A 25569-nucleotide genomic window follows, 5' to 3' on the forward strand; every position below is an offset into this window, starting at 1 on the left:
CTGTGTATCAGGCAGCCTACCCCTTCTTTTGCCCTTTCGCCAAGTGACACTCCACTGGTGATAAGGAAGTGTCCATTTTCTAAAAACTGTGTGTTTTCCCCTTCTTTTTGGTCTCTGTTATACCTAGTAAGTCTATTTGATTTTTCTCAAATTCTTCAGCAAGTTCGACTTCTTTGCCGTTGAGACCTCTGACATTCCATGTTGCTAATGTCCATCCTTTGGTCATGTACACCTACTGTGTTTTGTCCCCATTTTGACTAGTTTGTTCTCTTTGTTGTCTCATTTCCAGCCGACCTTGTTGATTCATATTTTATTTCCACCAAGTCTTACATCCTTTCCTCTCTCCTTTTCTTCTTGCGCAAGTTTTCTAATTGTTTTCTGAATTTCTCTCTCTTTATTCGTAATAGCATCATTGATGTATACTTTTCCTTCTTCAACATGTCATAGTTTAGATTTATTTTTCATAACCTTTACCTTCTCTTCATGTTCTGCTAATTCAATCACACATGTTTTCTCTCCCAGTTTGTGTGCATTTTTAATTTTAACATCTATCTTCAAATTGTGTTTAATGAAGTTGCTCATTCCCTCTTTTAAGACACTTTGTACGTATGTTTCAATTGCTAGTCTAATCATGACTACATTGTTTTTTTTCTTTGTTTTTCCATGAATTCAATAGTTTCCTTGAATTCATTTAACTCCTTCTTGATTTCCATATTTTCTTTCTTCGGGTCTTTATTTTCTTCTCTTAAAGTCTGATTATCAGCAATAAGTCTTTCTATTGCTTCATTAATTCTATTTTGGGTTCTCTTTACTTCTTTAAAGTCACTTCCCAGATTGTTCATCATGTCTATTAATTTATCCAGTTTTGTCTCATCATGGTTATCTGTTGTTTTGGGTGGAGTCCTGGAGAGTTTCCGACTCTTCGTTGACCTTTCTTCTTCGTTATCTGAACCCTCATCTCTTGTCCTCCTTTTTGTGCCATCATCCGTTGTTCTGACACTGTCCAGACATGTTTTCTTTTCCAGGTATCTGTCCATTTTCGGCGCCAAGCACTGTTTTCCACCTCAACGGTTCAGAGAAAACGATGCCTACCGTTTCACTTTAATACTGTTATTGATTTTATTCTGTACTCAGAAATTCTTGTCAGTTTGGCAACGTCGCTTTAAAATCAGACAAGAATTAGATGTAATTACCGGTTCAATTGTTTATACTTCACTAATTAACAGTTAACCTTATTTATTTGTTTTTAATTCACTCAAATGGTTTTTAATGTTTACGGCCAATCCTTATCACTGTCATTAACGTATTATTTTAATTATACACATCAGCTTATTGCACTAAATTATTTTTCGCTGTAACTCTCGAGTTTTCAGGATTATCACGTACGAAAAATAACAAAGTATTTTTTACTTAGACACTTAAGAAAAAAATAATTGCGAAACTCAAAGTCACTCAAAGGTCAATGGAGCGATGAATACCAGGTATAAGATAGATCGAAAAAGAATATAATGGATCAGACAGAAAACCGAAGTCACTGATGTAATTCACATAATTAAATATTTAAAATGGCAGTGGGCGGGACATTTAGCGGGAAAAACTGACAATAGACACGGTGGATGGGTGATGTGGGAATGGTTACAACAAACTGGATTTATGCGGCACAAGATCGGGACACCTATGGTATAATTTCACTATTTGAGAGAGTGAGTCATCGTTTAAAGGCCCAGAAATGCGGAAAGCTGTTTGGAAATCCAGTGACGTACACTTACTTTTATTTTAACGTTAATTATATTTTATTTTTCAAATATTAATGTTCGAAATAGGCCACAATATATTTATTTACAAGTTTTTACTGACGTTTCGATCTCTATATCCAAAGACCGCTTTCAAAGTTATAAATGGTAGTTATATTTATTTTATTTGTTTATTATTATATATTTTTATAATCTTATATTGTTTATTTTCTTTTTTTTTTTCTATCTTTAAAAACGGAATAGAGATCGAAACGTCAATGTATTAAACATGTAAATAGATATATTGTGGCTTATGTCCAACCTTCTCCCTAAAAATACAGAATGCCACAAACAAGCAGCTATAGAAAAATAAATATATCTGTCATTTGTATGTTTGAAAACGGTCTCTTTATAGAGATCGAAACGTCCGTAAATTAAACATTTGAATAAATATATTGTGGCTTATTCCCAACATCATTTCTAAAAATACAGAACGACAAGCGAAAAGCCATAGAAAATAAATAGTACTATCATTTGTATAATTGAAAACGGTCTCTGGATATAGAGATCGAAACCTCAATAAATAAACATATGAATAAATATTTTGTGGCTCATTCCCTACATTCCCCTAAAAATACAGAATGCCACAAACAAAAAGCTATAAAAAAGAAGTAATTTTGCAGAAAGTTTACTGATGCCAGCCGGCTGTCGCGGAAGTTACGCTAAAACGTCTTTTGACGTGACCCGTCCTTAAACAGTTACACAATGAAATTTTTTTAAAACAAATTTTAAGACAGTTTCTACACCACCCCAGAGGTATGTCTTGTGGCGCGATACAATAAGATGTGTCTTATTAAATAAAATGAACAAAACACTTTAACAGTATAAAACAAAACAAAATAAAATCCTATAAAACAAAATAAAATTCTATAAAAACAAAATAAAAATAATGTTTGATGTGTTTAAACACAAACACTATACACACTTACTATGTTCTTCTCGTTTTTTTTTTTGTTTTTGGTTTTTTTTATGCTGATGTTCTTATTAAACTATTAGAAAATATTATTCGCTGTCTAAACCTGAAGATACAGTGCTGCTATCGCTGTCATTATCTTCACCACCTGGTGTAATTATAATTGGCTCTAGTAAAACTTTGATATGAGTGTCAAGTTCCCACATACGATGTTCTTCTTTAATTATGTGGCCATTTCGCTGGAGTTACATGGAGGATTGCTTGAATCAAAAGTTTCTTAATTTCGTTTAATTTGAACGTTTTGTTATTGCGTGCTACATCTCCTTTCACTTGCTCCCAGATAAGTTCAATGGGATTAAGTTCGCAATGATAAGGTGGTAGACGCAGAACTTTGACACCATAATCTTTTGCAGTTTCACCTACAGCATATTTAAGATATTCAATTTTCCTTAACCGTGCAATGTCAAGGAGCTAAATTTTGAGCATTGATTCTTCGTATGCAATCCCCTTTTCTGTAAGTCATTCTTGAATCCTCCCTTTCAATTTCTTTAATAATCACCTGTTTTTTTCAACTCAAATTGAAGAAAACCATCATCAAGAAACCCTGTATCACTTCCTATATGGGTGACGATTAAACGCCGTCCCTTTCCTGATGGAGCTTTTAATCCTGTATATCAGCCTTCTATAAATGCTTCGCGTTTACTTTTGACATTTAAATCTTGCCAAACTTTTCCAACTGTATGACCTTTTTCAACCTTGGTTATCCCAGGTTTCATCCAAATAACATATTTTGCGTCCAGTGCTGCGAATTTTGCGTATTTCTTCTAAATATTTTCTTCTCCGCACAATAATTTTATTTTTTTCTAATAGCATACTTTTTCTGTTGAGTTTTACATATCGAAAGTTCATTTCACGCATGGTCCTGGTTAAGACTCTACAAGATATCTTGGGTAAGGAGTCATCGTTTTCGAGCTCTTGAGAAATATTTTTCAGTGTTGGAATTTCATTCCGAAAATAAAATGAATGAATTTTTCGACGTATAATATTCCTTGTCTCGTCATCCAAAACAATGCTTTTCCTACCTCTAGTTTTACCTTTTTCTTGATTTTTATTTTCCGATGTATTTTTAAGTACACGATAAATACAGCTAACGGATACTTTTGTTAAACTGCTACAAATGTCGACCGCTTGGATAACATTTTTATTCCATTTTTCTGCCGACAATTGCTTCATAAACGTTTCGTATTATTACCTTCTCTTCGGACGTTAACATTTTCCGTCTCTTTTGCGGCATTTCATTTTTGGAATCAACATCAGAATTTTGCAGTCTTCTCTTGGAACAACTCGGTTTTTCGTCCAACTCCAATAAAACTCAAACCAAATAATCACAGAATATAACTAAACATTTACTATAAAACGACAAGCTATAACACTCGTATTATCAATAACACGTTTTATCAATAACACAAACTTATCGCATAAAATACCCTACTCTCAGATACGCCAATGTAAATAACCTATTGTTGATGGGCACTCGCTCGACAAAAACTAGTTTGACGGCTTTCTGTGGATCTGAATTGAAACGGAGTTCCTTCGCTAATTCCAAAGTTGCCAAACGATTGAAAAATATTGTTTTAAAATATCGATTTTTATTTTATAAATTTAAATATGTAACGAAACGGAACATATAAATAAAATTTATTTCATTAAAATTTTGTGCTTAATTTTTACTATTGAAAAGATCAGGTTTTTTGTATTTTTATGACGGTAATAATCGCTGCATGGAAGAATACAGGTTTTGTATGACCATAATTACTACTTGTGAACAAGAATTGGCTACACTGTTCGACAACTTCTGGTCAAGTCTACTATAGAGAAGCACAAATAAATATACTACTGTATATATTCTGTAATTTCTTATGAGGAAACGCAAATTGCAATCGAGAAAACAGGCAGTTTTCGAGGGCCGCTGTGTACATTTAAATTTGAGGATATTCCGCGTTTAAACTATGATATCACTCTTCTAAATTGAGGGTTTCTACTTTAGACACAACTGAGGGAGGCACATGCTACAGGTTTTGTTACAATAATAATTTTAGTTACCATCCATGGTTAACATACAAGTAACAATGGCATTTGATTTCTATCCGTTATGATAGCATAACTTGACAGTCAGTAATTCTATTAAAAATTAGATATAAGAAAAAACTCACTATACTATCACGATGTATGAGTAGTATTTCTTCTAATATTCATGTTATAACAGTAGTTATAGCGGTATATCTAATACCAGATTATGAATGTTTTGTCATAGTTTACACTGGAATTACTGATAAAAGAGTTTTGGTATTATGACGTAAATGATAAAATGTGTTGTTTTTAATGAAGATCAATCACTGAAGGGACTTGTCTGATGAAAAATTTTACGTGAAAATTTATGTTTCTGAAATATAATATACTGCTAAAGCTGGACCATTCGACAATGTTTTTGATTATAGGTTTTGCAAAATTTTACAATCTATTTTCATAATAACTCAGATCCATCATCAATATGGGACTCTTAAATGACGTTTCTGATCATAAAACCGAACAGCAACTGAACAGAAATCAATTAAAACCTTTGGCGAACCTTTTGACATAAGCAGAATCTTCGGCGAACATATAAACGCATTAGCTCCCTTCATAATATTAGTTTTATTTCCTATAGACAAGGCGAAAAGCTGGGGTTCGTTAGAAAAAATATTCCCACGAGATTTTTTTGGATCAAGAATCAAGAGGTCGCTTAGGCAAAAAGTTGTTCTATCTTTTCGCCTTGTCTGCTAATCAAAAAGTGGAAGTAATGTAGATCATTTTTGCATATTTATTTTTTAATTGATATTTCGATATTATAATACAAATAAGAAAAATACTCTGGTAATTTAAATACCACATTGTATGATAAAAATGTTTCTCACAAGCAACTCACATAAAGTAGATATCAGGTAACAGGATAGATAAGGAAAACTGCTAATACCCAACAATTATTATAATTTTATGGAATTGTGGTCGGTTATCTGACCTAACTACGAGGTACGCAACAAATTAATTCTCGTATATATGAACATCCGTAATTACCGTAAAAACTTACATATTTCCTTGCAAAGAAATCGCCTAATATTTTTTTTTAACAAAAAACAATTGTACAGAATTATCGTAAACCAAGTTGATTCAATCTATACTCAATTTTGAAATACAGAAAAATTATAAATAGGTATCGATAGCTTGTTGTCTTAGTTTAGTCAAATAAGCCTTAATTTCTTAACACATAGTGTCCCATATTTGGCACAAGCAACTTTTATTTAATTTTTATGTGTCAAAACTGTTTAAAATTTCAATTGAAGTTATGCCATATCCGGCATGTTCCCACGTTCGCTTCTCTTGAAACAACACAGTAACGAGCGAGTTTACGGTCGAGCCATATGGCGGCACCTTACGTCCATCCATCCATCCAATCGCACTACAGCCCAAATCGGGCCTTGGCCTCCTTCAACAGGCTTCTCCAATCATCTCGATTTACCGCTGTTCTTTTCCATGAACGCGTTCCCTGGCAGTTCCTGGCATCCTCATCGACTTCGTCTTCCCATCTTTTTTTAGGTCTTCCAACAGGTCTTTTTCCCTGCATTCTTATATTTAGTAATTTTGGCACCTTACGTCGTTATGCGCCGTATTCGACCGCATAAGACGAAGTGTGGAGGGTACATTTGGCAATTATTTGACGCCAAAATACGCCTATTAGTCCACTTGTCGATTTTTTGAAACACTAGAACACGAATACGAATACGAATTTTGTTGGGCTATGTTATCATTACTATTCCATACCATGCAAGTTAAATGTTTACTTTGTATTCCAGTTCTTCCTTTGACGAAATTTTTAGTTTTTTATCGACGATTGTAAAATGAAAGTATTTGCTTCGTTATGTAGTTGCAGCAATCGTTGATTGAGCTGCTAATTCAGCTGTTGATTAATATGCTGTGTCTCTATTTTGCTGTGTAAACAGATTTCGGCATAATGTCAGAACAAAAATCCACATAAAGTTGTAGGTACCGTAACAAAATCAACGTACACTGTTCTGGTTTGCTGTAGTGCAATAAGAGAGCACTTGGTGTCAAAACGGCCCTGACGATGTTGTGTTTAACTGATCACCATCGGGATGAATGGAATCAGTTCAGTTTGCCAATTGGTTTGAAAACGTTTTCATCAAACATACTGCTAAACTGGAAGGCCCTAAGCTTTTAATATTTGATGGTCACAATTCACACTTGATGTGCCATTGATCGAAATAGCCTGTGCCAATAATATTGAACTTTTGTGTTTACCGGTCCACACATTCCATGCTTTGCAACCCTTAGATGTGGGAGTGTTTAAAAGCGTGAGTCAATCGTGGTGCAATGTGCTAAAAGATTATTATGCAAAAATGTAGAAAAAATTGCTTTTGCTTCATTGCTTAAAACATTGGTCGAGACAGGATGCTTCTCTAGTGCAAATGCAATTGGCAGATTTGTAGGGCCATGTATGTATTCTTTAAACGAGAATAAGATATTACAAAAATGTGAAGAGTCATCTGCGCACACGTCCACTCCAGATCTACAACAAGAAGGAGCCGCTCCAAGTTTTCCAGAAAAGTTCAGGTTAATCACGGTTTTCAGTCAGATAATTTAGATTCTACCAGTAGCCAACCTAGATTGACCATAGCCACCATAAAAACCTTAGAAACTTTCATTATTATCAGCACTAAAGAGGCAAGAAAAATACCAGAAACACTGAAACAGAATAGAGTTCGAAGAAAATTTGCCAAATGTCTTACTAGCGCAGAGGTTTGGGAAAGAATTCGTTAAGAAAGCAATGCAAGAAGTTTAAAAAAAATAATAAAAAGTCGATAAAAGCGAAAAAGAAAAAAATTTCTGAGAGCGAAGTAAGTTTATGAATGAATGACGATTCAGCTTTAGATGCGCCTATGCTGAAAGATGAAGATGACATTGCCAATACAGTGGCAAAAACGAAAGAACACGATTCTACACGAAAAATTCGGATTAACTCTTGGGTGTTGGTAAAGTTTACAGTTGATAAGCGTAGGACTAAAATCCATCATTACATTGGAAAAGTAAAAGAAATTATTTCCGAAGGTATTGAAGTAACAGTGACTTTCCTGAGAACGAAAGAAAAATATTTTGTATTTCCTACAGTTGCTGACGAAGCCATAGTTTTGCTAAAAGATATAGTAAGGGTCCTGCCAAATCCTACAATTAGGCGTGGGGTGTACTTGTTTAATTTAAATTTTGAGTTTTCTGGGGTAATAGCGCGAGTGTGTAACATTGACGTCTGACTCATTTGCAAAAATAAAAAAATGTATCAAAATTTTGAAACTTACAATAAAACTTTTACTCAAGATTTACTCCTAATATAGCAACCTAACAACACGCGTAATTTCAAATTTCTAAGTACATATAGTCATATGCGAGAAGAAAAATATTTTTTGAAGATGTGTCAATGGTACCCGGATCTACCTTACCTATAATAGACAAGAAGAGTTTATATAATATTGAAATTCTTCCTCATTGTTTGATGACATTCCGTTAGGGATTATCAAACAGTGTTATCAATAATTTTCAAACGAAGTATAGTCAGTTACCGTTTTGTCTGCCCTACATTTATTGTTATATCGAAATAGTGAACTTGCGTCATTACTTCTAAGTCATACTTTATAATTACATTATGTTGTGAGTTATCTCTTTCGCTGCGCAAAGCTCATTTCTTTGTAAAATGCTTATGGCGCACATAAGCGGCCTATGTATATGGTGATCTATCCAATATTGAAGGATAACGCAGTTAGCGTCGCGGCTCAATGACTCACGTAGTTAGGTTTGCAAAGCTATTCATAGATGGCGTCTCGGATTAGTGACCCACGTAGTTAGGTTTGCTGTAACCGTAAGAAATAGACGAGGGGATGAGAAAATGAAACAAATACCAATCGTTCAATATAATAAATATATGAGAGGAGCGGATCTTCAAGCCCAAATGTCTTCTTACTATCCGCCGACGCGCAAAACTTTACGTTGGTACAAAAAATTGGCATACATCTGTTTCATCTATATTTGCAAAATGCCCATAGATTGTATAATACGCACCACGGAAATAACAAAAAAATGACACGATTTTATATCATTGTCAAGAATGTTCCGAAACCTGGCCTCTGCTTCTTAGGCAACTGTTTCATGTACTTATCAATATAGAAAGACATTATCAAATTTTACATTTTTATATTCGTGTTTTTATGAATAAAATTTTAGTTTGGAACAAAAAAATTGTATCTAATTTACTAAATACAAAAACTTGTATTAAAACGCACAAGTGCGTCTTCCGCATTTTAAAAGAAATTCCTTGAAACTGCGTACAGCGCACATGCGCGTCTTGAAAAAATTCAGAAGAAAAATTATTTTAGTCGGTTTTAATAATATGTGCAAAAAACAATGGTTGAACAAGTACCGCGTTTAGTTTTAAAAAACTACTGCCGCACTGGTCAGTGATATGTATTTATTTGACGCAGCGAGAGGGTTATATTTAATAGATTTTATTTATTTTTGTGTATTTCAGATTATATGCACTGTGTCCGTAAAGTATGGAACAAATTCTTTTTTAGATAAACAGAGCATTTTAAGAAATAATCCTGAAACACGTCGATTTTTGATTTTAATTTACCGTATTTTAAAATAATATTCTAATATACAGGGTGAACTACTTTCGAGTAATGACGTCACCGTCATTTTTTTTAAATGGAACACCCCCCATTTTGTCTTAATTTTCGGATTCCTACTCTAGCTGAGCTGATTCCAAAAATGTATCACATGTTGATTCAAATTCGTACAGGGTGGATAAAAATACAATAGTTTTGTGTGTGCTCATAAAGTAACGCGTTAGTTAAATTAACAATATCAAAAATACTTATTATCTAGCGGACAGAATATGAAAGAAATTATTTCTTATCAATTTAAAAGAAACATAGTAGGCTATGTTTTTGTTAAATGTCATTATTTGTTTAGTAATTTATTGATGTTCAGTGACAGTTTAGTACTACAATATTTTTGGTATTTTTGTGAATGTTTTAATTATTGCTTAGATTTAATTTGAAGTAGAAATGGAGTTAAGTGTAAAGCAAAGAATTGAAATACTTATGATGATTGGGTATGGAGACAGATCGCGAACTCAGATGGAAGTGTACAATTTGTTTAATGATAAATATCCAGAAAGACCTATAACGCGTTCAACAGTCAGTAAGATTGAAAATAAATTTCGAGAAACTGGTACGGTTGAAAATGCACGGAAATCAGGTCGTCCCTCTGCAAATGCTGATACAGCATTAGATGTTTTACTTAGTTTTGAAAGAAGATGCGCACACTTATGTGCGTAAAGTTAGTCGCGATATCGGTGTTAGCAAAACAACGGTACACAAACTATTAAAGCTTGAAAAATGGCATCCTTATAAAATCAAACTTGTGCAGGAATTAAACGAAGATGATCCCGATAAAAGAATGCAATTTTGCGAAGCAATGATGGATAACTGCCACCGAGACCCTCTCTTGGTACAAAACATTATTTTTTTTTTATGAGGCCACTTTCACGTTAAATGGCGAGGTTCACCGTCAGAATTGTAGATACTGGGCAAAAGAAAGCCCCCACTGGATGCGTGAGCATCATACACAATACTCGCAAAAGGTAAATGTATGGGCTGCAATTGTAAGAATTCGAATCATCGGACCCTACTTTTTCGAAGGTAATTTAAACGGGGCAACGTACCTTGAGTTTTTAAGGGGGTATCTCGTATCTACTTTACGTAATTTGTTTCCCAGCAGACGTAATCCTGGAGGTTTTGATGAAAGTTTATGGTTTCAACAGGATGGTGCACCTCCACATTATGCTGTAGATGTTAGAAGGTACCTAGATGAAATTTTTCCGAACAGGTGGATTGGTAGACGTAGACCTATTGAATGGCCAGCGAGGTCACCAGATTTCAATCCTTTGGATTATTTTATGTGGGCCATCTGAAGAATGTTGTGTATCAAACGAAACCAGCAAATATTCAAAAATTACAACAGAGAATTCGAACAGCAATAAACAATATTTCTCAAGACACAATAAACAAGGTTCAACAAGAATTTGTACAACGTTTGGGTTACTGTCAAATACAGCAAGGGCTGCAGTTCGAACATTTATAAAGTCATGTATTTCATCATATTCTGTCCGCTAGACAATAAGTATTTTTGATAATATTGTTAATTTAACTAACGCGTTACTTTATGAACACACACAAAACTATTGTATTTTTGTCCACCCTGTACCAATTTAAATCAACATGTGATACATTTTTGGAATCAGCTTAGCTAGAGTAATCCGAAAATTGAGACAAAATGGGGGTGTACCATTAAAAAAAAATGACGGTGACGTCATTACTCGAAAGTAATTCACCCTGTATATTAGAATATTATTTTAAAATACGGTAAATTAAAATCAAAAATCGACGTGTTTCAGGATTATTTCTTAAAATGCTCTGTTTAGCTAAAAAAGAATTTGTTCCATACTTTACGGACACAGTGTATATTATGGTCTGCATAAGTTTCTAAATCAAAATATTTGTGCATATAATTTAAAAATTCAGTTTTGAGTAATATTTTAGTTCAAAATTAAAAAAAAGCAATTAAAGATTACTTACAGTGCGATACTCCGTCATCGTCGTCGTCCCCCAATCTTGTGGTGCGATGTAGGTCTCCGCCCCCAACGGATCCAGATGTTTGAATGTCCACCATATCCTCATCTGGGGATGCTACGAAGGTAGCTCGATTGTGGCCGTTAGCGTGCTGTTGACAAGAACGTACAGAAAATAACTCGCATATCGGCTTAATTTTTATGTGTTTATTTTTTAATTGAAGCTGCGAGAAAAGCGATGAATAGATGAATATCGCAGGTGAATGAGAATGAAGATGTAAAAGCGGGCGGATGCGCAAGGCAGCTTGTCTAACGTGATCGATATCCAATATCGGTCACACGGAATAAGGGCGCGGTCAGTATCAGAGATGGGTGCAGACATAACACAGATCCTTTGATCGTCAAAGTATTTTTATTATTTTTATTTATTTATTCACGGGATATCCGCATTATAAAAAAGAAATTCAAAATTTAAATTAACCCTGCCTGAGCCCACGTCAAAACATATAAATTAATTGACAAAGGTATATAATATAAACAATAAATTGAAAAAAAAAAATATAGTAACACCATAAGAATATTTATAGACAACTTAAAGTCTAGGTAATAACTAGACTAAGGCAAATTGCATATATTACATATTTTATGCAAATATCTGGGGATTTTGCATATTTGTACAAAAAAATTCATAAACATAAATTGCACAAACGTCTATTTATTCCGGATTGCGTATTTTAAATAATATTTATATAATTGTAGATAACGATATGACTAAGTAACTTAAATTGAAAATACAGAACGTGGTAAAACATCAGTGAAATTTCAATGACTAATATCGTGTATCGCCTCCCCTTGCTCTAATAACCTCTTGCAGACGACGGGCATAGTCTCAATTGTTGTGGTATGTTATTCCACTCTCTCACTAACAGATCCTTAAGCTCCTGTGCGTTATTAGGAGGAAGTGTATGGGTTTGAATACGTTTTTTCAAATCGTCCCAGAGATGTTTGATGGGATTCAGGTCCGGAGACCTAGCTGGCCAGGGTAATTTCGTAATTCCAACCTCGTTCAAGTATTGCATACTGATCCTGGCAACGTGTAATCGCGCGTTGTCCTGCATAAAAACGACGTCTTCTCCAAGCCCTGCCATGGTGAGCATAACATATTCTTCCAGAATCTCCGTAATGTACGTTCGTGCAGTTAAGGACCCATTTTCGATGAAGGGTAACTCTGTGCGGCAGTCGGAAGAGACACCTCCCCAAGCCATGACCGAGCCTCCGCCAAATGGCATTCTTGGAGCAATGCAAGCTTGTGAAAATCGTTCACCGGTTCTCCTCCAAACTCTTACACGTCCATCGGATCCAGTTAGGCAGAAATGGAATTCATCTAAGAATAACACTTTGCTCGAATTGTTAATTCCCCAATGCGCGTATTGTCGAGCAAAAGCTAGTCGTGCAACTCGACGCGCCCGGCGAAATGGAGGTCTTGTAGCCATTACCCGAGAAGATAGTCCAGAAGAACGAAGTCTTCTCCTGACTGTTGCAACGATAACATTGCGATTTCGTACTTCCTGTAGATGATTTCGATGTATAACCGCAGTTGAGGCCCGGTTTTGTAAAGGCTGAAACACAAGGAAACGGTCATCTCGTGCCGTGTGAGCACTCGTTGAACCGTAGAAAGGCTTACGTCAACAGTTCTTGCGACTTGCCGTTGAGTGTGGCACTCACAAACACTAATGGTGGCAATAATAAACGTTTGTTCGTTGCGTTTGAACAGAAAGTCGAAGCACAAATGAGACATTTAAAACAAGCGGCAGTTAGTTACCGTTCATTTTGGGAAGTGTGCACTTTTCCGCGAAATCGGGACTATTAATGTGTTAATTTTTCGTGAATTAAACTTATTATTTTTACAATTACTTTTCTTGGCTCAAAAACATTACAGATATATTTTAAACAAATTAATTGGTATAACATTTGTATAATTATAAATAAAAATAGAAAAATTAAGTTCTGTGCAATTGAAGTAATAACTATCGCTTACAATTCACTCCGATATCGCTTACAAAACAGTTCGCCAATACTAATCATAATAGACCGCCTCAGCGGGCTTATATAATGAGAACAAGCGTTCTCTAAATAACAAGCGGATGGACGACGAATGAATTCGCGCGATAATAGGAAATTGCACAAGGTGACCGGCGACGAAAACATAATAATAATGTTTATTCGGCATAAATATAACAATGTACATAAAATAATCAAATACAGCCCATCAATTTACTTACCGTTGCACGTCATTATCATTGACAGAGATCTAAGTTGACACAGTTGTCAAAGTATAAAAAAATCCTGAATCCATTTTAAATCAAATAGGTCACATAATTATTGCAAAAGTGGATTATACAACAAAACAAATTAATATTTAATGTAAACAAATAGAAACAAAACAAGAGTTAAAAAATAATCTTGTTAAAAACAATTTGGGCCGCTTGTATACGTCGTATAAAGATGTAAAATGGAATACTTAAACAAAAACAACACTTTTTCATTACTTATTAACATTAGTCAACACCGCAACTGTCAAATAAGTGTTATCAATTTATGCCAAAATATCACGTTCGTTCGATTACAGTTACAGTGTGTTCCGAAGAAATGTTCTTCATAAAAACGCTTTATATTGCATTTATACAAATTAAATGAAACATATTATTGTGTATTTCTTTAAGTTAACACTAATAGAAATCTTTAAATATTATTTCTACGCGTATATAATAAAATATGTCTAGTGGCTGTAATGCCAGTGTACTCGGCAAAGTGATTCTAAAAAAGAACACACCTACCGCCTAAATATTTCGTGTTGGTATCATGTGACCTCACGGGCTATGACGCGGATGACGTGCAACGGTAAGTAAATTAGATGAAGTATATATAATATTAATGAGACTAAAATAGATCAAAGTGTATAATCGATAAGAATAAATATAGGTAGCCACAAGGAAATAAATCCGCACGTGGCTATAGCCCAAAAGTTATGAGGCCTTTATAATATATAGATGACAATTCCATATTACTAAGATAATATTATATACTATGGATAATTAATTTAAAGTTAGAGTAACAATTATCCATAGAAAGGGTTCTAGAAAGACTCTGACAGCGAAGAGAGAATTGTGGACGTTGCTAAAGACAGGCGTAATATTATTGGGCTGACGATGGGCTAGCCGTAATATTATTTTCGAACTACAAGATGTGGCACTTCGAGAGTCCTGTAAAGACAGTGACCTGTGTTGTCTGACCGTTTTGTATAGATTTTGGTTTACAAATGTGAATAGAACACAAAAAGACAGTATTCGAATTATATTTAGTGAGTTAAAGTTTAGCTTTTATAAAAGAAACACGATTATACAGCTTTATCAAATCATCGTAATTTTCATTACAAAATAAATCCCAAAAACTCTGAGATTAATTAATATTAGTATAACATCGTATTAAATCAAATAGAGCTAATTAAAAAGAACGTGGAGATAATTATAACAGGAGACCTTAACGGCAGAACTGGAAGAAAAGAAAACGATAAAGTAGTGGGGAGATTTGGAGAGGATGAAAAAAACGATAACGGAAAACGCCTGATTGAATTATGCGAACTAAATAACCTAAAAATCACCAACGGATTTTTCAGACATAAAAATATTCATAAATATACATGGACGCAAGAAACACGAAAGCTGAAATCGATAATAGACTACATAATAATCAAACAAGACACCACAATAAAGATCAAAGATGTGCGAGTCAAAAGAGGAGCAGAATGTGGAACGGACCATAGACTACTGACAGCAAAAATGAGCATTAATTGGAAACATAACAAGACCCCCTCCACAGAAGAACCGTTGAACACTATAAGAGAAAAACAATACAATATAGAACTACTCCAAGAACAATCAATAAGAGAACTATACCAACAACGTCTAGACCAAAAATTAATAGAATTCAGATACGGCAACATCGAAGAAATATACGAGCATATAAAGGCGAGTATAAAGCAAGCAGCATTCGAAGCCCTTGGGGAAAAAGAACATATAACAAATAAACAGCACTATTATGAAATAAATGAACCAACAAAAAGAATAATTCAAGAAAAAAAGCAACTATACAGAAAATGGCTGACTACAAACAACGATGAAGTTTATAAAGAATATAGAGAAAAAGATAGAGAAGTGAAAAAACAAATAACACAGCAAAAGAATGAAGAATGGGAAAGAATCTGCTTAAATATTGAAACATATATAGGAGGTACAAGAACTTCGGAGTCATGGAAAGTACTGAGAGGATTGAAACAAAACTCAAAAGAAAAAATTAAATTGGGAAATATACAGGACAAAGAATGGAAGGACTACTACAAGGAACTATTAACAGAACAAAGACCACAATTCATTGGAAAAGAAAACAGGCGAAGACGAAGCAGATTCCCACAACAAGAAATAGAAATAACAGATAGGGAAATGAGAACGGCCATAAAAGCAATCAAAAATAAGAAAGCACCGGGACCTGGAGGCATCTCACCTGAGCTTATAAAATACGGATCAAAAAAATTACACCGGATGATACAATGGATATTTCAGAAAGCCATAAATGGAGAACAGCTCCCAAAGGAATGGACGGCGGCATATATGACATCTATATTTAAGAAAGGAGATAGAAAACGATGTGAAAACTACAGAGGAATAAGCGTAATATCATCAATAGGAAGATTATATGGGAAGATACTGCGAGAAAAGATAGAGCAAGCGATAAAAGGCAAAATCGGAGAGGATCAGGCAGGCTTCACGGCAGGAAGATCATGCATAGACCACATATACACACTGGAACAACTGTTAGAAAAGAAAAAAGCAAAAAATAGAGATATACACTTGGCATTTGTGGACCTGAGAAAGGCGTATGACTCTGTACCAAGGTCAGAACTATGAGAGGCAATGTACAAATTTGAAATACAGACGGAACTCATAGAAGCTACAAAAGCTCTGTATAAAGAAAATAAAGTGTCCATTAAAATGGGAACAAGAATCATAGGAGACTTCACCACAACAAAAGGGCTCCTGCAGGGTTGTTCCACATCTCCAACCCTATTCAAAATATACTTAGAGAAAGCCTTGACTACATGGAAAAGAAAATGCGAAGGCATGGGAGTACCGGTACGGAACGAATACCTATATACATTAAGTTTTGCAGACGATCAAGTAGTGATTGCACAAGACCAAGACGACCTCAGCTACATGATGAAGAAACTACAAGAAGAATATACCAAGGCTGGCCTAGATATTAACCTCGCGAAAACAGAGTACCTATCTACAAGTGAAGAAGACATAGAAGATCTACAGATTGATGACAACGTAACAATCAAAGGAAAGGATAAATTCAAATACCTGGGGTTTATAATCACGAAAAAGGCAACAACAGAGGAAGAAATTACACAAAGATTAGGACAAACAAGAACAGCAATCCGACAACTTAACTCAGTATGGTGGGATAGACACCTAAATATGAAGACAAAAACGCAGATTTATAAAACATTAGTGCGAAGTATTATGACATATGGGGCTGAAAATTGGATCATAAACAAGAAAACCAGCAGTAAGATAGTAGCAACAGAGATGGAATGCCTGCGAAGATGCTGCAGAGTAACAAGAATGGATAGGAGAAGTAATGACGAAATAAAGCAAAGAACATCAATAGAAACAGACATACTAACATATATAGAACAAAAAAGACTAAAGTGGTATGGACATGTAAGAAAAACTAGCGACAGCAGATGGATAAAGAGAATAACCGAATGGAGCCCCATAGGAAGGAGGAAAAGAGGACGACCCCGAAAATCCTGGAGGAACGAAGTAGACGACGCCATGAGTAAGAGAGGATTAAACAATGGAGAATGGAACAACAGAGAGAGATGGAAACGGTTGAGCGAGGGAAGGCAGTGAATACTGTAGAATCCCTAAATATATATATATATATATATATATATATATATATATATATATATATATATATATATATATATATATATATATATATATAACATCGTATTATATGTTCGGCTATTCCACGTATTAATATGTTATATTATGCAATTTCTTTCATATTCATGACGTCGTCGTAAGGAAGGTTCCATAGAATCGGCTCCAATATCGATCACTGCGTTACTTGGGTCTCAAAATTTTTTTTACACTGATTTTTGTATTCATCACATTATTCAATGATCATATTCGATTCGATACATCTATTTTCCTGTTTGTACAAACTAAATTATATAAAAACGGCCATTTGTGATATTACCCTAATATATTGATAAAAGTCAATCAATTATTTGAATTACTAACAAAATTTTATCATAAGAAAAAACCTTGATGATATATATGCCAAGCCACTACCAATATTTGTCGTCACCATCAATAAACCATCACCGTATAGTTTGTACCCTACAAGATTCATGAATGAAAGAGGTCATGCGTAATAAGTATGACAGTTTATGGATACTCATAGGAATATTATTGCACTTGGTGCTACTGAATTATTAACACCTTACTAAGGGCCATTGCTCCATGTTACTTTAAATAATGATTGGAGAGGTGGGGCATAAATTAATAAGTGTAAATTAATGAGTGTGATAACGCAGGAAAATTGAATTATAATAAAAACAAAAAATTATTAACATAAAAAGTATCACAAATTTATCATTTCTTTTTTAAACTGGGGTACAACGTTAAAATAATAACATTAATCTTATTTTCACTGCAAAATTATCCAAAACAAAGCAGCTGATAACCACGCGATGTACAAACCTTTTTTGTTATTTCTGTGCTGTTTTTCATTCGATGTAAAACTATTTCATTCCTTATTCGATCGACCCATCTTATCCGCAATACTCGGATAAATCCACATCTCAAAGACCTCCAATTTTTTCATTATTGTCTCTGTAAGGGTCCAGCTCTCCATACCATACAGCAATGTGGAGAATATGTAGCAGCGTATTAATCTGATTTTAAGGTTTAACGTAATATCTCTATTAGAATTTTGTTTAATGTATAGAAGGCTGCTTTGGCTTTTTCAATGCGTATTATTTCTTTATTTATATCCCAGTTATCGTTAATGATAGATTGACTATAGATTGATAAGCCTAATGTGCCACCCTTTAAAGATTCTCTTGAAAATTGTTCAAAACCGAATTTATAAGAAATATGAGGAGCAGATAGATCTAACGCAGTTTGGCTTCAGAGTAGGCATGGGTACAAGAGAAGCATTATTTGCGTTGACGGTACTCTTGCAGAAATGTCGGGAATATAACAAGAGTGCATATGTATGCTTCATAGACTTTAGGAAGGCCTTTTATCGAGTGCAGCATATGAAGCTAATAGATGAATTAAAAAACATCAATTTAGACAAAAAAGACATTGAGTTTATTAAGGCTATATACTGGAACCAGAAAGCAGTAGTAAAGGTGAACGATATAGAAACAAATAATATACCGATTGCGAGAGGGGTTAGGCAAGGATGCGTCTTGTCTCCGACGCTTTTCAACGTGTACTCACAGGTCATATTCAGAAAAGCCTTATGGGAAAGAAAAGAGGGAATAAGAATAAGAAGCATAAACACCATGAGATTTGCAGATGACACGGTAATTATGGCTGAAAGTATAGAAGATCTACAAACTTTACTAGATGCAATAAATACTGAATGCATTCAAATGGGACTTGACATCAACACAGATAAGACCAAATTTATGATAGTATCAAGGAGTCCAATAAATAATGAACAACTAACTCTTGGTGGACAGCAAATAGAGAGAGTGACAAAATATAAATATCTGGAAGCTTACATCAACACAGAATTAGATCCAGACCAAGAGATCCGGGTACGAATAGAAATGGCAAGGGCAGCGTTCTTAAAATTCAAACAATTGTTCTGTGACAAAAATCTGAATATTGCGCTGAGACTGAGGTTTGTTGAATGTTACGTCTGGTCGCAACTATTGTACGGGGTAGAAACATGGACACTAAAAGCGCAAATAGTTAAAAACATTGAAGCCTTTGAACTTTGGATATACCGGAGAATGTTGAGAATTCCATGGACTGCCAGGGTCACCAATGAGGAAGTGCTGAGAAGAATGGGTCGAGACAAAAAATTGTTGAGAACGATAAAAGTACGCAAGACTGCATATCTTGGACACATACTAAGAAATAATAAATATAGCCTTCTGCAGGTCATCATGCAGGGTAGAGTCGATGGCAAAAAGAAAATAGGTAGAAAGAGGAAGTCATGGCTGCGAAATATTCGAGACTGGACAAACATGACTGTAGACGAATTATTCCACGTTGCAAAAACAGAGAAGCTTTTAAAAATGTGGTCGCCAACCTCCGTTAATGGGGACGGCATAGGAAGAAGAAGAAGTTATCGTTAACGTTTGCGCCCAAATAGGTAATATTGTGGACTCTTTCTAACTCTATTCCATACGCTCTGATGTTCGTTGGTTGTAAATCCGTTTTGCTGACAACCATAAGTTTTATCTTAGAAGTATTAAATTTTAGCCATATTCATCACATGCTTCGGTTACCCTGTTTATAAGTCGTTGCAGGTCTTCTTCATTGGAGGCAATAAGTACAGTGTCGTCTGCAAATCTGAGATTGTTGACATTAATTCCGTTGATTTTAATGCCTGTATTTTCAACTAAGGCTTCTTTGAAAATAAATTCGGAGTAGATATTAAAAAGTAGAGGCGATAGAATACATCCTGGCCTCACTCCACGTCGTATTTCCACTGCTTTCCTCGTGTTGTATCCAATTCGTATGTTTGCACATTGATGTGCAAATTTTTGATAATACGGAGGTCTCGGTCATCAAGTCCCACCTGTTGCAAGACATCTATAAGTTTGTCATGGTTTACTCAGTCAAAGGCCTTTTCGAAGTCGATAAAACACATATATACCGATTGTTCGATATCCCTACATCTTTGAACCATGACCTGCAAACTGAAGAATTTACACAGCGGTGTATACAAACTTAAATGTGGCGACTGCCCAAAAACATACATCGGTCAAACTTGTCGAAACTTTATCAAACTTATAGCAGAACATAAAAGGGCTTTCGATCATAGAAAAACAGACTCTACGTACGCATTTCACCTTCTAGACCATAATCATTCTTTTAATGACGAATTTCAAATTCTTCACATTAAAAATAAAGGTTTTAAGCTATCTTTAATAGACTCTATGGAAATCAACAAATTAAAAAATACGGACGTAATTCTGAATGACCAACTTGAGACAAACAGTTCTGCCCTCCTCAACTTATTCAGTTAAAGACTATAAAGTGTAAACACGTACCAAAAATAGATCAATTGAGAAAGGCACTCTGGCCGAAACAGCTGTAGTGATAATAAGTTAAAATAAATTTTGTGGAACTGTTGAAAACAAAAGTTTTCAGTGTTTTATTGTTAGAAATAGAAACGAAATAGTTTCCAAGAAAGCATAAAGCATATAATAGTCATGCATCATCTAATTACATTAAATACACTGGATGTTATGGTTAGAGTAGTTTATAAAAAGTTTTAATCCATCGCAAGTACAGTAACTCTAAAAATAGTTTTATAGTTTCCCTGTTAAGTATTTAATACAATATTTTAATCATAAAATATGTATGCTTCTTAATGTATTATTTATATTCCATATATTACTTACTGTATGTAACATTGAATTTTATACCATATTATATAACAGTAACTACCATTAAACAATTATGTCGTTTTTAATTTATATAAGAACTGAATAGACCACTGTGTTGAACTGATATTTATCTTATATCTGTTTTGTTATCAACTGCAGTTTGTTTAATGTCAGAGAAATAGCAAAGAATGACTAATTGTTTATAAAATGATTGTGACATGAAATGCAAGATTCTAAACAATTCAAAAAATGTATTAATATATCAAAATAGATCAAAATAGTAATGAATAATGAGTATAAACCTCAACAAATTTTAAGAAATAAAAGAATACTCTCAGAAAAGGCAAAAAAAAATGTATCCATTGTTGATAAGACTTGTATGCAAATTAGGTTTTTAAAAGAATTGCGATCTGAGTTAGAGACTAAAAAAGAAAACGAAGAGCAAAATTTAACAATAAAATATACAGGGTGGTCCTTAAGTAATTATACAAACAGAAACCGTAGATTCTGCACTTTAAAATATTACGATTTAAGCCAACTTGCTTTAATAAAATGTTGATATTATGAAAGATACAGGGTGTTAAAGTGGAAATTTAAAATTTTATTTTTCGCTATAACTTTCATGTTTGTAAACGTTTGTGTATAAAAATTTACAACTGGGTACTTTTAAATATGAGAAATTATAATTTGATGCAAACTTTGATGTAGCTAATAGAGGGCGCCACATATGCCACATATGTGGCATAAATTTGCACTTAACTTTTTTGCTCTTTAAGTTACCTGTATTTGTGATAAAAAATATTAAAGATACAATATTTGAACAAAAAAAAGGTATATCTGTTAATAACTTCAAAACTCAATAGTTTTCGAGATAATCGCATTTTACAAATCAGCTGCATGGAAGGAAAAATAGACAAAAACATTAATACTTCTGAACTTTGGTATAAAATACCTTTAACTAAAGTTAATCATCATCATCATCACTGGCTCGACAACCCTTTTTGGGTCTTGGCCTGTTCCAGGATTCTTCTCCATTCTGATCTGTGTCGTGCTTTTTTTCTCCAGTTTTTTATTTTTAAGGTTGTTATATCATTTTCTATTTGTTCTAAGTATCTCAGTTTCGGTCTTCCTCTTGTTCTTTTTCCTACTGGCATCTGTTTGAATATTTTGTTTGGTATTTCGCCTTCTTCCATTCTTTCTACATGTCATATCCAATGCAGCCGTTCTATTTTAATGAATGTTATAATATCCGGATCCTGGTATATTTTGTATAGTTCAGAGTTGTATCTTCTTCGCCATATTCCGTTTTCTTTTGTGTCCTTATATATGTGTCGCAAGATTTTTCTTTCGAAGGTGGCTAACAACGTTTCCTCTCTTTTAGTGAGTGTCCAGGTTTCTGAGCCATATGTGAGTACCGGTCTTATTAGGGTTTTATATATTTGGCATTTTGTCTTTCTTGCGACGTTATCTGATCTTAGGTGTCTAATTAAGCCATGGTAACATTTATTTGCAATAAATATTCGCCTCTTCACTTCCTCCGTAACGTTATTATCAGACGTGACTAAGGATCCCAAGTATATAAAGTTTTTTACCCCCTCTATGTTGTATTCTCCTATTGTTATATTTTGTGGCTGCCTTATTTCTGCGTTTTTACTTACCTGCATATATTTTGTTTTGGTCTGATTGATTTTAAGACCACTATTTTGTGCAGCTCGTTCTATTTGGTTGTATGCCTCTATCATTTCTCTTCTTGATCTTGCGATTATGTCAACATCATCTGCAAATGCTAGTATTTGCACGCTTTTATTAATGATTGTTCCTCGTGTATTGACTGTTGTGTCCCTCAGTATTTTCTCGAGTACGATGTTGAACAAGATGCATGATAGAGCGTCTCCCTGGCGTAGTCCCTTTTTCACATCTATTGTTTCCGTTAATTCATTTTGTATCCGGATTCTACTTTCTACTTTTAGAGATTCTTTTATCAGTTCTATTAGTTGTGTTGGTATATTAAATTCTTTCATTGCTTTTATTAAGAATTCTCGGTTTATATTGTCATATGCGCTTTCAAAGTCTATGAAGAGATGATGTGTTTCGATGTTATATTCACTTGTTTTTTCGAGGATCTGTCGCAGAACAAATATCTGGTCTATTGTTGGTGTTTGGTATTTGCCAACTATTTCTTCAGCGTGTGGTCTAAGTCTTTCATAAATGACATTGGACATTATTTTGTATGCTGCATTCAGCAGCGTGATTCCACGGTAGTTTTCACATTCTAACTGATTTCCTTTTTTATGTAATGGTACAATAATACCGCTATTCCACTCCGTTGGTAGCTGTTTATTCGACCATATCTTTGTTATCAATTCATGTATTATTTTTTGTAGTGCGTCTCCTCCTTCCTTTAGTAACTCCGATGCTATTTGGTCCGATCCCGGTGCTTTATTGTTCTTTAATTTTTCTACTGCTGCTCTAATCTCGGCTATTGTTGGTGGAGTCTTTTCTCTGTTGTCTGCTTGGTCTAATGGTATGTCAGGGGTCGTCTCTCTCTGATCTCCTTCAAACTTTTCCGTAAAATGTTCTGTCCATCTACTTAGTATCTCTTGCTGTTCTGTCAATATATTACCTTCCTTATCTCTACACATCGTTGTTCTCGGTTTTTTTCTGCTTTTGTTTAGTCTCTGATAAAATTTTCTTGTCTCTGTTGATTTAAACTAAAGTTAATAGTTAACGAAATATTCAATAAAATAAATATATTAGCAGGATAATTAATAATAGGATTTGACATCGTATACACGTAGTATACCAAAAATTACTAATTTTCGACAATAATATTAAAAAAACTGGCTTTTGCGACTGGCTCTGCTTTAATACCAATTTAGCGACACTACATTCTAAATTTAACGAACTTTTATGTTATATTCAGGATTTAAAACCTAAAATAATACTAATAACCGAAACTTGTCTAACACAAAAAGATTCTGACAATTTATATACTAAGATACATATTTTTACATATTAGATCGCAGCAATCACAGAGGGAGCAGCAATCTAACTTATTAGATGTTAGGTCTTTTAGAGGAGCAAACATAGATAGTGATCACTATTTTGTTAAAGCACGATTTATAAAAAAATATCCAATTTAAAAAAAGAGATCGGGAGGAGAGAAAAAATCGACATTAATAAACTAAAAGATCCCGATATTGCAAATGTATAAAGACAGCAAATCGAATATCAAATAAGGACAGAAAACTTAGAAGAAGAAGAAGACATTAAGCAACTATGTACTATTTGCAAATTCCTTGGAATATATTGAAATCCCCTCGTATATGTATTTTCAATTCCTTTTTGCGTCGCTGAGTTAATGTAAACCATTTTAAAGTTTGTTTATATTTCACAGATGCCTTTTTCCTCGGCATTTCTTTTAATCAAAACCGCCTTGGGATTTTTGTGCATCAAAGAAATAGGAATTTAACTGTATATGTTTTCTTAATATTGTTCTGAAGCTATTTTCTTGTGGCATGTTAAAGTAATTACTATTTAAATGGCAATAAGCCACAATTAAAGGTTAAAGTACGTTTATTGACGTTTCAATATATTTTATATGTTTTGTATATGTTTTGTTTATACCAAGTTAAGCGAATGAATTTAAAAGATCATTGCTCACTCTCGCTGAGGCGTGGTCAAGAGCGGTAGGCTTCAGCGTTTACTCCGAATTTTCTTTAGATTCGTAAATGTTTTTTTTATTGTTTCCTTGTTATGGAAATCTAGTGTTTTGTGGCAGAATAGTAGCAGTTTAATGTGTAGTTGCAGTCTAAGAGAGATTTTTAAAGATAACCACATTTTGCCATTGTGTTCAATTCTACCTGTTCCTGTTGTTTAAGAAGCTCAGTACAAAGTTTTGTTTTCCAAACTTTCAACATCAAGTTTGTATTTGTCCTAAGAAGCCGTCTCAGAGCATCTTTCACAGTTTGGATATGGATTTAACCATGTGGCAGAGAAGGTAACCCCAGAAATCTTTTAAAGTGCAATTTAGTGCAATCAAGGTAACTTTTTTTGTGTTTAAATTTTAGAGCAAAAGTAGACGTTTTTTAATATTAATAAATGCTTTCATGAAAATTTAAGAAGTTGTAATAAATAAAAATATATAGCAAGATGGCCGCTGTCGAAGACGTACGGCCAATTGATGGTGAAAACTTGGAAATAAATTTTAAATGCTGCGCTAAAAAAGAGTGTAAAATAGTTGTGTGTAAATATTGTTATAGTGTTTTTCACTCTAGCTGTGCAAAAAGATGTGGATTTGAAACATGTGAGAGAAATATCATAATATGCTGTGACAAAAAAGGCGGTGACACCGAAACAAACGAGATGTCAACTACAGAAGAATTATCCAAACTGAGATTAGAAAATGACCTCT

The 25569-nt window shown here is 34.1% G+C and overlaps 1 protein-coding gene across 3 annotated transcripts in view; it reads right to left on the bottom strand.

Moving 5' to 3' along the window:
• Nucleotides 1–25569, bottom strand: part of ClC-c (chloride channel protein 3) — a 71248-nt gene that overhangs the window by 40238 nt on the left and 5441 nt on the right. For 2 of the 3 annotated variants that reach the window (XM_072544676.1, XM_072544677.1), the window contains exon 3: nt 11451–11595. In XM_072544676.1, coding sequence (XP_072400777.1) covers nt 11451–11595 — 145 coding nt within the window. Of the gene's footprint in view, nt 1–11450; nt 11596–21170; nt 21293–25569 lie in introns of those variants that run through there. The other variant, XM_072544678.1, reaches the window with a different exon arrangement.

The sequence above is a fragment of the Diabrotica undecimpunctata genome, chromosome 9 (genome assembly GCF_040954645.1).
Source record: "Diabrotica undecimpunctata isolate CICGRU chromosome 9, icDiaUnde3, whole genome shotgun sequence".
In the NCBI taxonomy this organism is placed as follows: Eukaryota; Metazoa; Arthropoda; class Insecta; order Coleoptera; family Chrysomelidae; genus Diabrotica; species Diabrotica undecimpunctata.